This window comes from Taeniopygia guttata, chromosome 1A (assembly GCF_048771995.1).
Source record: "Taeniopygia guttata chromosome 1A, bTaeGut7.mat, whole genome shotgun sequence".
Lineage (NCBI taxonomy): Eukaryota > Metazoa > Chordata > Aves > Passeriformes > Estrildidae > Taeniopygia > Taeniopygia guttata.
The window spans coordinates 65,095,862-65,111,020 of NC_133025.1; the positions used below are offsets into that span (position 1 = coordinate 65,095,862).

Sequence of the window (15,159 nt, forward strand, 5' to 3'; positions counted from 1 at the left end):
CTTAGGTTTATCAAAGCATATCAAAGGCAAATAGACCATCATAAAGAAATATGTATAATTTTAAGAGTTTCTTCATTGTGTGATGTTACAACTTCTCTGTAGAAGAAAGTGTTGTAATGGACTAAAGTACAGTTTGACATGAGTGGAATTTCCTCTTATTTTGTCTTTCTCTCCTATGTCTGTCTTTAACAATGTTTCACAAAGCCTTCTGTTACCAACTAAGCATGTTCTGGAGAATAATGGTACTTTAACAAATGGTAACAGTGGTTTGAATTAACAAGCCTCTTTTCTCTTTCTATATGTATGCAACTGAACAACTAAAAAATGGAATTTTTTAGCGTGAATTTTTTAGGAGAGACTTGAATGAGAAGCTTTCCTCTGAGGAAATGACAGGGAAATTAGAGTTTGTAAATTGGGTGGGATCCTTATTCTTTATCACTAGTACATTGCTGCTTGGCAGTTGAAATCAGTAGAATTGCATGCAAGTTTATAAGAGATTTTTGGAGGCGAGGCACTTTGAAAACAGAAACTTCTCACTAATGCAGAAACAAATTGGTGCTGTTCTTTCATGTATTAGGAACAGTATTCATTGTATCACTACCAGACAGTTGAATTTAGGGAAAATATTAAAACTGATAGCTGAAATGTTTCCTGGTAGTTTGAACACTCTGGAACATTTGATAAGGTGATTTTTAATCTCCCATTTTGAGTGGGAAAAAGAAAACAAATGCTTTCTCTAATAACTTCATAAATAAGGTTTTGGCTGCTGTAAATAGGCTGAGGAGAGTTCTTTTGGTTTTCCTTTTATTCATACAATCTTACTATGTTATAACTAGATATTGTGACTTATTTTTATTTCTCAGTCTTGGAATGCTTTACAAATGTGCCAAGTAATGTAAATCTAACAGTGGAGTCTCCTCTTCCTGCTGCCAGGAAGGTCAAGGTGAAACCTCATGAGTGGAGCTCGTGCTCGTAGGCTTGCTCTCCTGGTTTCTACAGACCAGCTGAGAAAGCTTGGGATAGCTTTCCCAAAATTGTTGGTCTTGAATAAAAAGTAGGATTAACTTTTTGATACTTATTATTTTAGTGATGAAATTAAAGTTCAGCCCAGCCAGCTGAGGGAATCTGTGGAAGGAAATGGGAGAATCTATGAAGAGCAAAGGTTGTTAGAAGAAAGCTTTACTATTCATTTAGGTAAGTGGAGTAAACCAAATAACAGCTGGTAAAAAAATAATGTATCCAAGGTGTGTATTACTTACATTATTCATCTCTCAATGTCTGTAATCCATAGTTTGGAGTTGTTTTGTGTTTGTTTTTTACATATGTAAGTGAACAGCATAAACTTTATCAAGCAATGTCTGAAATAGGTAGAAATCTTAATGGAAAACATTCTAGAAGCAAATTTTCATCCATTTTGGTTGGGTAACTCATGTGAAAAAGCACAGCAACAGCAAAATGTATTGCCTAAAAATGAAGCTTTGACTTTTCTTATGTTTGGTAGAAAAACGTGTTTACAAAATCCACTTCTGATGATCTGTTGACAGCAGAATAGGTACTTGCAATTTGTATTTTTGTTTGTGCAGTAGAGCCTTCTTGAGCTGTTTTAACCAGGTTAAGTTGTGCTGGACTAGTTTAGGTCACTTAGAAGATCACCAGCCAAAGCAGATTTGATATAAATTTGCAAAAGAGCGACTGAGTTCAAAGGCAAGGTTCACTCTGCTACTATACAGATGAAATACAGAGGAAAATTGGATTATAACCAAATCTAAAATTACTTAGGTGGAGATAGGCAGCAACAATCCTCACAGTATCACCAACTTGGGAATTTGCAAGCTCTGAGAGGCATCTCTGCCAGAGGGAGGTGCTGGTGCAGCCTCCTGTGGTGCAAGAAAGCTCCAAGAACATCCCTTAGGACCCCTGTCCATAGGGTCATAAGATGATTGCCTTGAGTCATTTGGAAAATGTTCATCCTCAGGTTGAATTGCTGGAGTTACCAAAACTCCAGCAGCAATGGTGCTGTTCCCCTCGGGCCATGGGTCAGGTGGGGGATGTTTCCAGGCTGGCAGGGGCTGACTGATGATCCCTTCCCCTTCATGCAGCTCCCACTTCATGCTGCCATGCAGCAGTTCCTGGGATGGCCAAGGGATGCCTCAGCACCCAGCTCATTGCACAAATGCTAAGGGCCTACGGGAATTGCTGAGCTTATGGAGTGGTTCTGGGGAAGATGGGGAGGGATGCACCACCACACAGCAGTAGTTCATCCCTAACCCTGCAGTATTCCTCAGGAAGAATTGCTTCACAGAAAGGGTTGGAAGGGGCTGCCCAGGGAGGTTTGGAGTCCCCATCCCTGGCAGTGTCCAAGGAATGCCTGGATGTGGCACTTGGTGCTTTGGGCTGGTGATAAGGTGGGGATTGGGCACAGGTTGCACTTCATTTTTGGAAGTTTTTTTCCAAGCTTAATAATTGTGATTCTGCAATGGGAACAAGGCTCATTTCAGACATAGACAAGCCTCACTCTGTGAAAACACTGAGTTTTTATTGCTACTTTGCAGATTGCTGATGCATCTTTAAAACCGAATGTGTGGCTAGGAACTTCCTCTGGGTGTTACTGGTTACAGCTCCCTTTCGGATCTTTATGAGGAAGCACTTTGTGCCCTTGCATTTCAATCGCAGTCCTGAGTTTAGTCTTTCCCTGGGATTAAGCCATGTGTGCTCTATGCAGGAGCTCAGCTGAAGACCATGCACAACCTGAGGCTGCTGAGAGCTGATATGTTGGATTTCTGCAAACACAAGCGCAATCACCGCAGTGGGGTGAAGCTGCATAGGCTGCAGACTGCAATGTCCCTCTACTCAACTTCCCTCTGTGGCCTTGTGTTACTGGTGGATAACAGGATCAGCTCATACAGTGGAATCAAAAGAGGTGAGCCTTCTAGTGGGAGGTATCATGTCAGGGAAAGTGAATAAAATAATAAGAATAAAATCTTGCTGTCTTCTCTCACAGAAAAATATTCTTTGTAAAATTAAAATTCAGTGGAGGCATTCATGTTTTGGATATGGTATTGCAAAAGGGTAACAAATGCAAGAAGAGGTATGGATGAGGATGGGTTTGCTCTCATCTCTTCCCTACATTTTGTGTCTGAGTAACAAACAATATTGAAGAGGACCCTTCAATATTGATTTAGACAAATTTATTACAGGTGTTTCTAAGTCTTTAATACCAGATTATCACACTGAAACTTATTTGCAAAAATGAAAAAGAAATATGCCCAGATTTTAAAGTGATAGGTAAATGGATAAAAATACTATGTCCTTTTGATACTGTGAGTTCCATTAAAAATGAACAATAGGAATATGACTTCCCCCACTCCTGAGGAGTTTGATAGCCACTTTGAGTGCATGTCTTTTGAGTAGGTGGGCGCTGTGATGGTGTTTTCTGTCAAGGTTAACCAAAGAAACTTCTACTTGACTTTCCCACTTCTGTCTTGAAGTTTAGTAACAAAATACTTTCAGGTACACGGTTTGTGGTGATTGGGAATGGGGCTGTGGCTGAGCCTCATCCCCCGTGGGTCCAGCTGTGCAGGACAGGTGAATGATATTGGAGGTAATGAGCCATGGAGTGCCCAGGTGCACTGACCAACCACCAAAGGGAACAGAGGGCTCACAGGTGCAGTGCATGAACATAAGGGGTATAAAAGGTTGGGCTAAAGAACAAAAAGCATGGATGCTTGAAGCCTTCTGAAGTGATCTGGTGTTACACTGTACGGGCTGATGCTTCAAGCCTTTGGAAATTGTACAGTGATTCTGTATCATGGCTGTCTCAACTGTGACATATGCTGCAACAGATGCGCTTGGAATGTCTTTTTTTGACTATTACTTGTCATTATTCTTGCATGCCATAAGAAAGGCACAGTGGTACTTGATATTGCCTGGAAACAGTTGGAATCAGGCTTGTAGCAAGGAGAGGGAAGTGTACCAGGAAAAGCTGCAGTTGTGTTTCTTGATTGCTGCTTCCAAGTAGTTTAATTGTAACAGTATTATTTTGTACTTGTACTTATTTTGCAGGTGCTTTAACTGTTCAAATATTTAAATGAATAACAATAGGAGAGTATCTGGTTTTATGCTAAATTTTAGGCAATGAGAGAAACAGAAATTTAAATAATGCCATTAAACACCAAATTCCACCTTGTAGCCACCAACTAGATCCTGCAGCCATAATAGAGGGAAAAGTATGGGAACATGTCACAATCTGTCAAATGTAATCCTCAATAAATTTTGGAAGAGGAGTCCAGTCCAGTAGGGCTTTATCTGCTTTTGGAGAGTTTGCCTTTACAGCTGGATTAACTTGATCAGTAGAGTAGAATTACATAAGGTTACTGAGCACAACCTCATGACATATGTTTCCATCTTATTTTTTTCCTAGATTTCGCAACTGTTTGCCAAGAATGCACGGATTTCCATTTTCCTGGAATCCAAGAACAACTTGAAATTGTCCAGAAGGTTGTACTTAAGGCCAGAGCACAGCGTAGCAGCAAGACAAAAAGACACTATGGTCGGTGACAACCAAAATTACCCTCCTTGAAATAGAACAGTGGTCAGTGGGATGTTTGTGGGCAAGGCAGAGTCGATGCCACTCTTCTGCAGTTATTTCATCTGGACAAGGGAATGTTTGGGTTCATCAAGAAACTGTGTGGAATTCACAGAGAATGTGATGTTTGGGTGGTGTCTTTGCTGCTTCTTTAAAATTAATCAGCACATAAAAGTCCCATTTTAACAGCATGGGAAGTACATCAGGCCATTCTTCTTTCCTAAACTTCCTGTAGCAGCACAAACTTCATCTGTCTTTACCTTTTAATTGCCATTTACATTTATGTCTTTTAAAATTGCAGAAAAGGAGTTTACAATTCTTCCCCCTTCCTTTGAAGTGAATGCTGAAAACCAAATAACAAATTGACTAGATGTATATTGAGCTTTCTTGTGCTGACCAAAGCTTGAGGAATGGTTTGCCTTACGCTTGTGTTTGCAAATGTCTGGGAAATGCTCTGACCACATGGTGTTAAGGCAGTGCAATTGTCCATTATGTAGCTTTGTTTTCCCTCCAAAGAGCTACTTACGTGATTTAAATGCATCAAGAACATGAACAAATATGAGTACTCAGAAAAACAAGTTCCCTTGAGAACCTGTGTATTGCTGCATCTCGAGGGAAATGGTGAAAGCTGCTTTTATGCTGCTGATTTATGTAAATCTCTTAGGAAAAAAATGTTTTAATTTATTACATTATTAAAAGAGTAATAGCAAGATACTATGTGGTTGTGGGGGCAATTTGCAAAGTTTCACATTATGTCTGAGAATATTGTTTTCTTTTGTCCAAATGGAGAAATATCATGGGATGGGAAGTAAGAAGGGCAGTGATTTGAGGTAGGATTCAGTTTGGGGTGTGTTGAAGATGGCAAAAACACTTCTACCCCATCCCCCTTGCATTTTGGGGACTTTATGGTAGCTTCGTAGCCAAAATTCAAGCCAGATATCAGTACATGACCCTTTTCATGGCCAAGTGTAATTAATAGAGGATATGATTAATATTTGTTCCATGTGTTCATGCACAGAAAACAAAATCAGCGGGAGTGAAGATAAATTAAAGAATATAGAACGAAACCAGTCGAACATTTTGCCGGGTAAGTTGTGTGGCATTGATCCCCTCTTCCTGAAGCAAATTGTGTTTTATACATCCACATTTTTAGCTCTGAAGTCAGAACATAAATTATAAACCGAACCCAAGCTGACCTCAATCAGAGAAGGATATTCCTGTGGCCAAGGCAGAGAACTGGGTGTCAGGACATCTGGTTTCTATTCCCAGCTTTGCCACTGCATAACATGGCATGGGGCAAATCGCTTCTCTTTGCCTAAAGTTTCCTTTTGGAATTTGAGAATGAAAGAAAAAAAGAACTTTGAGCGTCCTGGGGGAAAGGTGAAACTTCAATAGTAGCAGCTAATTTTATTTTTGAAAATGGCTATATGTATATCACTGCTGTGAAAAGCATTTTTGAGTGGATTTTTTTAACTTAGAGAATTCACTCTCTTAGGGAAAGTATCTTCTGTGTGTACTGTGATGTTTAGTAAGGAAAGCTGCTGTGGAATCTGAGGATGAATATGCAGTTGGAGGAGGGAGGAATTAAGTCCATACAACCCATGGAGAGAGGGCTTATTAAAATTGATTTCATGATTGTCTTAAATATTTTAAGTGGGAGTGGATTTAATCCAACTTGGACCAGATAAATCCAGGTGTGTCTTGCAGCAGTGGCCTGTGTTACTGCTAATAGATGGTCACTGCTGGGCATTGCTGCCTCCTTAACACTCATCCAGAAGGAGTACAGACCCTTCTGCAGCTGTTCCAATCCAAAGAAAGGATCTTAACTTCGATGGCCGGTGTGAACAGGTTTGAAGGATGATGTTTATTTGTTGACTGAAACAGTGGTGGCATTGCACATGTGCTTTTTCCTTGACTGTACTGTAGACTATAGATCTCCAGTGCAAAGGAATGATGGAGAGACCTGGATTTCACTGCCTCTCACCTCTGATAAATGAATACTAAGTCTAAAAATGCCCAAAACAAGATGTCTTTGTTACTTTTTTCAAACAACTCTATAGATCATGTTCCCACTACTCTGAATTATTTTAAATTCTAATGGTCACTGATCCTTTTGTGTTCTAGTGCTATAGCTCAGTTGTTACATAACCCACTATCATTTTCCAAAGGCTCTGTGCATCCTTTATTTGAACCCATCCTTTTTTGTCCTTTCCGCCTCCCACATCTGTCTGCAATTCTGTGCTTGCATTGTGTATTTTGAGTATTGCACCTCCTCTTGGTTTGTTTTTCTGTTTTGTGCTATATACAGATCATATCCTGTACTGGCACTGTTATGGTTTATTACACCATGTGACCATGATGCCAGTGGAACCCATCAAAGCAGTGGAGAGAGTGTGGGATGGATGTAAAAGAGTGACAGTCCAAGAGATTTTACATCTCCTGTGTATATCCTCATCTCTGCTATATATTTGTATTTGCCTCGTATCTTTCTTACGCTTCCAAACAATTGAATTTCAGATACAGATCACTACTATGATTTCTTACCTTCCTGGTTTGCCTTATTGTGCAGGAGAGTTCTACATCACAAGGCACTCAAACCTCTCAGAAATCCACGTTGCCTTTCACCTGTGTGTGGATGACAATGTCAGGTCTGTGAATGTGACCGCCAGGGACCCAGCCATCATGGGGCTCAGGAACATCCTCAAGGTGTGCTGCACACACGACATCACCACCATCAGCATTCCTCTCCTGCTGGTGCATGAAATGTCAGAAGTAAGTAAATGGAAACATTTGGGCTGGTTTTATATCCTTGGATTTTTGCAAAGGGTGTGTTTCATGCTGATTTAGGCCAAATGGGATTGTTTTTCCTCACTCACAGGCTTCCTGTGCCACTCTACATGGCACTTGTATCTACATGGTGACCCAAATTAAGGAGCTAGACCAATTAAAAACATCTCAGCCAGCTGAATCACTTGAAGGTTTTATTTCCACTCCTCCTTTTGGATAATTCACTTCCTGGATCCAGCTCACTGCAGTTGTACAAGTATTAATAAAAGATGAGACTACACAACTAGAAGCTCTTGCTTAGAAACTCTACCTTCAGAGCTGCTGATGCAGTAGTGATACCAGATCCTCACTTTTAATTATCATTAGCTGTAAAACATTAAGTTTTAGGATTAGCAGAACTGGCAAAGCTTGGCTTAGAGTTCTATAAATCTAAACACCACCTTTACCTTTTGTAGCTCTTCTACCACCTCAGCCCTACACAGGAGCAATCTTCACTTTGAATTCTCTCCTCCTTCACTGTCTAATTTCTGTCCCTGTTTCCTCTCTAAGTCCCCTCAGATACTGGCTGGGCAAGAGGCAGCATATTGCGGGTGCTTTTTGTGTTCCTACTTACTGCTGAGTTCTGTATTTTCTTCTGTAGTGGGACTCTGATGTGGGGCTTCTCTCAATCAGCTGTAATGTTTTTCAGTGCACAGCAATTTAAAACTATTGGTAGCCTCTTTTCTCTGTCACATCTGCCTCACAGAGAAGAAAAGGGTTGGGAAGGCAGGGAGTATAGCCATATGCCTCCTATCCTGAAGAGCTGGAGAGTCTATAGACCTAAAGAATTGAGAAAAGGAAGTTAATTCTGTCATCCATGCAAGAATATCAGTAATAATTACAGTCTGTTGGAGAGGTTTCTTTTTTAAATAACCCTTTGATTTTTCACTTATAGATTAAATATTTCCTTTCCTTTGTGGAAAGTGGCTGACTCACAACAAGATAAATCCTTACCAGTGGATAGTATTTAGCAGTGACTGGTTTTATTACAGAATTTACTGGAACACAGAGTAGAAGTCACCCTTTTTTGCAGGATCAGGGTCTATTATGAAAAGCAAGCAATGAAAAAGGTAAAAAGAATAATGGAGCTTCTAAATGATGTATTTCTATACATAAAAGTAGACTTTCAGAACAGATGAGATTATTTATGAAATTTTTCATCTGTTGTACTGAGACCTTTCTTTGGGCACAAATATGAGTAATCAACATGCAGGATAGCAGCCTGTGTCACTCCTGGGACCTGGTTGCTGTGTTTCAGAAATTTATTGAATATATTGACCTTTTTCTTAATCAAGGTTCCACCTGATTATATTCTTCTGGTTTTTGTTTCCTTTAAGCCTGGTTAGTTTTAGCTTCTGTCTGCATATCTGTAGCTTAAACTACAAATAAAGCACAGGACCAAGTGTTCACCATGCCTTGAGATGTGTGAAACTCAAGAATTATCTTCTTGTCTAGTGCTGGATTCTTAAAAGATCCTGGTAAAACAATTTACCTTTTGTATTAAGCTGTAAATCTTTACAGAGTAAACAGAAGGTGAGCTGGATGCTGAGTGTGTGTTTAGACACAACTGCTGTGTATGACTTGCATTAGCAGCTTGCTTATTACAGTGCTTGGCAGCTGGCTGACCTGATTTGAAACACACAAATCTGTAACTCCTTGTTGAGGGAAAAGTGAGTAATGACAGATTTCTGAAAGTTACCCTGAACTCGGTGCCTTTGGCAGCTGCAGTTCTGACTCTGCATTTACCACCTACAGATGAACATTTTTGTGAGGTGGTTAACCAGGAGCCCAGCTGCAGAGATGTTTCCATGCTTCCCTAGGACAGGCATTCATTAGCAGTGTTCTCTGTGCTTTTTCCAAAGGTTTTCTTCTAATGCAGTTGGAAGAGTGATGTTTATAGCCTCACAAAAGTAATTACAGTATCACAGACTGTTTTAGGTTGGAAAGGACCTTAAGCTCATCCTGTCCCACCACCTGCCATGGGCAGGGACGCCTTCCACTGTCCCAGGTTGTTCCAAGCCCCACAGCTTCTCTGGGCAACCTGTGCCAGGGCCTCACCACCCTCACAGGGAACAATTTCTTCCTCATACCCAATCTAAACCCGCTCTCTGTCAGTTTAACTCTGTTGATCTCATTGGAGCCATTAGATTTCATTGTTACTTCTATGGGAAAAAAAAATTCAGAAATTCTGTTTTCCTTTGTTTTTCTTATGGTGCAAACAGCCAGAACAGATTTCTCTGGTCTGATCATTAAATTAAATGAAGGAAAGGAACTGGATTTGATACCTGAGAAAGACAAAAAAAGCAGGCAAGTTTGATTTCAGGCCAAGTGAGGTGTTACTGTCTGATCCCTGGAATCTGCTATAAACTGGGGAATGAAATGGCTCTAAAATTAAGGCACTGCTAAAAATGACAGCGCTGGCACCCTCCCTTGGTAGTTTCAACATTGCTGTTGTCCACACAGCAGCAGTGATAAAAATGTGACTCTTCAGTTATCTCAGTCCAGTTGTCTCTATTACCATAATTTAAGAAAAAATTGTTTTTTAAAGTAGAAATGAAAGGAGTGCAAGCTTGGTTTGAAATATTTTTCCACATGATGTATGTAGACTACTGTTTTACTTACCTGATTATGACATGGTTCTGCCAGGACCCAAGCCCTAAGCAGCCCCATGTAGTGAGCCTGTCGTACATTAAATGAAAATGAAATCAAAAGGGTTGCAACATATCTTTCCAATCAATGAAGCCGATCTCCCCTCTCCCCACCTTTTTTTTCTGAACGAGTTGAAACAATCTTAATTTGACCAAAATTACAAGGGTTTCAAGTGCCTCTGCTAGTGAAAAACACCCAAAGTTCCAGGTGGGTTTTTTTTTCATGTTCTTGAATGCTCTTAACCAAAGCTCTTTCTAGGAGGTTGGGTGTTTCCTTTTTTGCTTTGTCCTTCTCTGTATTTTGAATTGGTGCTTACCTGATCCTCCATCATTTCCACACCAGAGAAAACTCCTGGTGATGTGGTGAATTCAATGCAAACTTTGGTGTGTGAAGATGGATTAGAATTGAATCACTGCTGTGTCATCTTCAGTTCATGTGGCTTGCATGGAGCAACATTCTGTTATTTCCCTGAGTGCCCACAAAATTTAATCTCTGTTCCTCTAAGATAATCCAAGGAATGGTGTCATATCCTGCTGTGTTAATCAGTCTTTTTAAGGCTCAGTTCCCATCACTGATTGCTCAAGGTGCTTCTGAGAGAGAATGTTCTTGTTAGTCACTTGGTTTTGATCACTGCTTTAGCGTAGTAAAAAACAACAATAAACCTTACTTGTGACAGAAAGTACACACGGACAGATGAGTTATAATGAGCACCAATTGTTGCCTCCAGAATGCTTACAAATTAAAAAAGTCAAAAATCAGCCACAACAAAATTACAAACCCAAACTTGTCCAGCACTGTTCTGTCTGATTAATGTGATGCATACCCTAAAATCAGCAGTGATTTACCGAAGGAAAGCTTTATGGAAAAATATTTCAAACTTACCCTGTTTTTAATATACAGTGTATTCTGTGGGGTGGTAGATCCTCCCACCTGAGGAGGAACTATGCCTTTCAGTAGTTGCTTAATGAAGCCACACATTCAGTTTATCAGTTGTGTTATAAATGAGCATTCTTAGATTATCTTGCCTCTCAAAAAACTGTCTTTAATCCTGAAATCAAGCTTTCTAATAAGAACAGATTACACTTTGTATTTGACATGTCAAAACAGAGACTGGCTTTAGTGAATAGAAAGCTTTGTAAGTACTTAGAGTGATAAATGGGTTTCCACATCTATATTCCTGTATTCAGAGTAGGAAGTGCTCATCTTCATGTTTAAGAGTACAGCAGAAACAAACAGATATTGTTTTGTTCCTCCTGGGAAGTGTTTGCAGTGAGTCATTCTGTCTCTGATGGAATTACATCATCATGGTGTAATTGGCTTTGTAGTATACAGCCAAAAATGTTTTGTGAACTTTAAACTTAAATAATTTAGCCCAGTGCTTGTGGCCATATTTTAAACCACTGTGGTTTTCATGTCATGTTTTGCTGTTTAACTTTAGGTAAGGATTTCCTGGCTGTTACTATCTGAAACACCTTCATCAGATGGAGATGAACTTTGTTCTTGCTCTTGCCATAAATGCATCTTAAGAACAAAGGGCTTTTTCCAGTTCAGTGTTAGAGAGAAGGTTTTACTGAAGGTTGTGGGTATGCCGAGAAACCTTAAAGAAAATCAAGAACAGTTAGGAGTCATTATTGGGCTTTTAGGATGTGGTCAGGAGCCTGCTTTGATTTGCTGAAGTGTGAACCAGACAATTATCAGTTGTATATTAGACTTTTTCTGGAGCTCCACAGGGGGGTTGAACAGCCCAGTTTCCAGTGGGTTTGACAGCATTTTTATTCAACATCTCAGCTTAAAAATGTATAATATTGTTCTGACACTGGCTGTCCTAGCAATAAGGAGTAGTGGTGCTTTTATGGTCACCTTGCCTAGAATGTTCTGAAGACTAGGTTCCAAATCCTGCTTGAAAATTATGTTCTAGGGCAAAAAATATATCACTTTTAATAATTTCCCTGCTATTCTTGCTGGTTAGATTTGTGGGGCATTGAGGCTTTTTATTTCTTCATTTAGGAGATGACCATTCCATGGTGCCTGAAGAGGGCAGAGCTCGTGTTCAAGTGTGTCAAAGGTAGGAAAGTGGGGCTCCAGGGGTTCTGGGGAGCCAGTCCAGAGCAGGGACATGAACTTATTAAAGGGATGGAGCAGCTCTGCTGGGAGGAAAGGCTGAGGGAATTGGGGTTGCTCAGCCTGGACAAGAGAAGGGTTTGGGGTGACCTCAGTGTGGCCTTCCAGAGCCCTTGATGGACTGAGTATTGATTATATTGAAGGGTGATAACCTGATTGAATGTCCAAGTTGTCTCATTGTGGTTTGTTGGAGTTTGAGTGGGGGGAGGAAGAATATTTTGGAAGGTTTTCATTCTGGATTTAGTGTGTGTGTCTCTTATAGTAGTAGTAGTTTAATAAAGTTGTTTCCCTTTGTTATGAAGCTTGGGCCTGCTCTGCTCTGTTCTGGATCGCATCTCGCAGCATTTATTTGGGAAGGTGCATTTTCATGGGGGCGCTGGCATTGCGCCAGTGTCAAACCATGACAGGAACCCACAGGAAAGATGGAGAGAGACTCTTGGCAAGGGTCTGGAGTGACAGGACAAGGGGGAATGGCTTCACACTGACAGCAGGTTTAGGTTGTATGTTAGGAAGAAATAGTCCTCATGACTCAGCATGGTTTGTTGTCTTTCCAAGTGGTGTTTTTACTTTCTGCATTTTTTTGTGCTGCACTTAAACAGTTGAACCAGTCACTTTCTTTCAACTACCTGCATGAGGAACCTCTTCCCATAGTAATTGACTTTTAGTAGTTCACAACGGGTATGTCATCTATATCATCCACTTCTATTAAACAGGTATTGTTCTGAGTGTTCTTATTTGCCATGAGAGGATGCCCATGGCCTTTGGTAGTTCATTACTTGAGCAATAAATGAGTGCTGAGCTTTTTCCCTATAGAATCATCATAGAATCATAGAATTGTTTGGGTTGGAAGGCACCTGAAAGATTTCAACCCACTGCCATGGGCAGGGACACGTTCCCCTATCCCAGCTTGCTCAGAGCCCCTTCCAGCCTGGCCTTGGACACTTCCAGGGGTCCAGGGGCAACCCCACCACACTCACGGGGAGCAATTTCTTCCTCATATCCAATTTTAACCTTCTCTGTCTGTGTGAAGCCATTCTGCCTTGTCCTGTCACTCCAGGCCCTTGTCCAGAGTCTCTCTCCATCTTTCCTGTGGGTTCCCTTCAGGCACTGCAAGGCCACAGTGAGGTCCCCCCTGTTTCTCAGTGAAAGGAAGGCATGGAAAAAACTCCTGTCACACTGTTTGGAGAAACCCTCATGTCTCCTGTGTATCACTATGCTGCACAGAAGGACTGCTAATTCTGTCCTTAGTGTAGGTATTCCTCAGAGCTCAGTTTTTTTTCTACGTTTCATTCAGACTGCCCAGGTCTGATTTAAAGGCAGTTGAGGACATCCCTAGTTAAGGCAGTTCAAATCCTACTTGTGTGTGAAAACTCCTCGCTGCCTGCTCATGCTCTAACAGCTGGGGAGTACTGCACGGGTAATCCAGACAGAGTCAATGCTGGTTTTGTAGGTTTCATGATGGAAATGGCCTCGTGGGATGGAGGGATTTCTCGGACTGTACAATTCCTGGTGCCACAGGTAGGTGAAACTAAAGTTATATCCAGCCTTGGAGACTGCTGGTAGAACATTGCATGTCAGCAGATCTAGTTGTGATTTTTTTGCTATTGCCTGCCCCTTTTGAGTGAATTTAAATTAATCAATCTGGTTTTGTTTCCTTGCCTATAAAAGGAGGAGTGTGGGTGGGTTTATATTTTTGAATACCCAGTAGTATTTTCTGAGAGGATGCTAAAATTTCAAACTGGAAAATTCACTTTTACAAATAGTAAATGCATCACCTTTGAAAAAGGTACTTTTTTCTGTTAATTATTTAATTACATTTTTCTGTTCATTACTCTGATGGGCTAACCTTGTGTTACATAACTTGACTTTTTAGTCATATTGTCTAACAATGTGGAAAACTGCAATGCAGAAAAGTTCGGTCATGCTTTCACAAAAAAATTAATTCAGGTATTTAAAGTTCTGATTTAGAGTCTGAAACTATTTAATTTGGAGTTCTAGCTGATCTTCAGAAACAGCAAGATATCCAAAGATGGCCAGCACAAGGTTTGTTCTAAAAAGCAGTACAAGTAGAATTATGTTGGAAAAGGAATAACATGTATTTCCTGACAAATTAGAAAGCTGCTGAGCAGGGAAGAAGGCACAAATAAATTGCAAAGTTGAATCTAGTCCTGAAATGTAGAGAGCAAGTGTCCTGTAGATAAGCAGCACTGTCCTGCTTATGTTTGGCAGAAATAATCAATCCCTGGAACAAGATCTACTGGAAATGGTTATGTGGGTATGTCACATAAATATACAGATGGTATTTTTAGGTCAGTCTGTTAACTGGATTCAATAGGACTATAACACACAGTTTAAAAATTATTTTTGTCTTCTGAACAGCAGCAATTCTCTTAAATACCAAGAAACAAAGCTGAGAGAGACTTAATTCTTCCAAACTACGAAAAGACAAAGCTTACCTGGTGTGTATTGTTTGTTTTTTTTTCCAGACAATTTCTGAGGAAATGTTTTACCAGCTGAGTAACATGCTGCCACAGATCTTCAGAGTATCATCCACACTGACTCTGACCTCCAAGCACTGATTTCTGTGGGGCACTAACTGGTATCCTAATAGAGAATGAGATTAAGGAGATTCTGGACTAGGATGTCTCTTTCCTGTGGACTGATGACCCCAAAGCAGCATTAGTTGCAATTTCAAGAATTGTGTTGTAATAAAAGATAAATGTTGTCTGTACTTGGCTGGTAGCAGCTGATTTTGGCCTCTTGCTTTGTTTCAGCACAGGATTGATGATGAATTCCTCACCTTTATCTGAAAGACATTCATTATCACTTGTAACAAATCCACAGAAATAGATGGGTAATTCTTGTACACAGGTAGTAGCAATAAGTGGTCATGCTAGTAATGGGGTCTTCTGGCTTCTACAAACATATTCTGAATTTTCTTAGTGACTTTTAGAAGAACATGGAGCATGTGTCAGGTG

General features: G+C 40.3%; 1 protein-coding gene across 1 annotated transcript in view; it reads left to right on the forward strand.

The window, feature by feature from the left end:
* The window catches only part of FERRY3 (FERRY endosomal RAB5 effector complex subunit 3), a 21,805-nt gene extending 6,893 nt beyond the window's left edge, over nucleotides 1-14,912 (forward strand). Inside the window, exons 7-14 of the mRNA XM_002195832.7 lie at nucleotides 1,088-1,194; nucleotides 2,723-2,920; nucleotides 4,421-4,549; nucleotides 5,604-5,672; nucleotides 7,155-7,357; nucleotides 12,068-12,125; nucleotides 13,632-13,699; nucleotides 14,668-14,912. Of these exons, the coding sequence (XP_002195868.5) occupies nucleotides 1,088-1,194; nucleotides 2,723-2,920; nucleotides 4,421-4,549; nucleotides 5,604-5,672; nucleotides 7,155-7,357; nucleotides 12,068-12,125; nucleotides 13,632-13,699; nucleotides 14,668-14,760 (925 nt within the window). The 3' untranslated portion in view covers nucleotides 14,761-14,912. The remainder of the gene's footprint in view (nucleotides 1-1,087; nucleotides 1,195-2,722; nucleotides 2,921-4,420; nucleotides 4,550-5,603; nucleotides 5,673-7,154; nucleotides 7,358-12,067; nucleotides 12,126-13,631; nucleotides 13,700-14,667) is intronic.
* The last annotated feature ends 247 nt before the right edge of the window (nucleotides 14,913-15,159 follow it).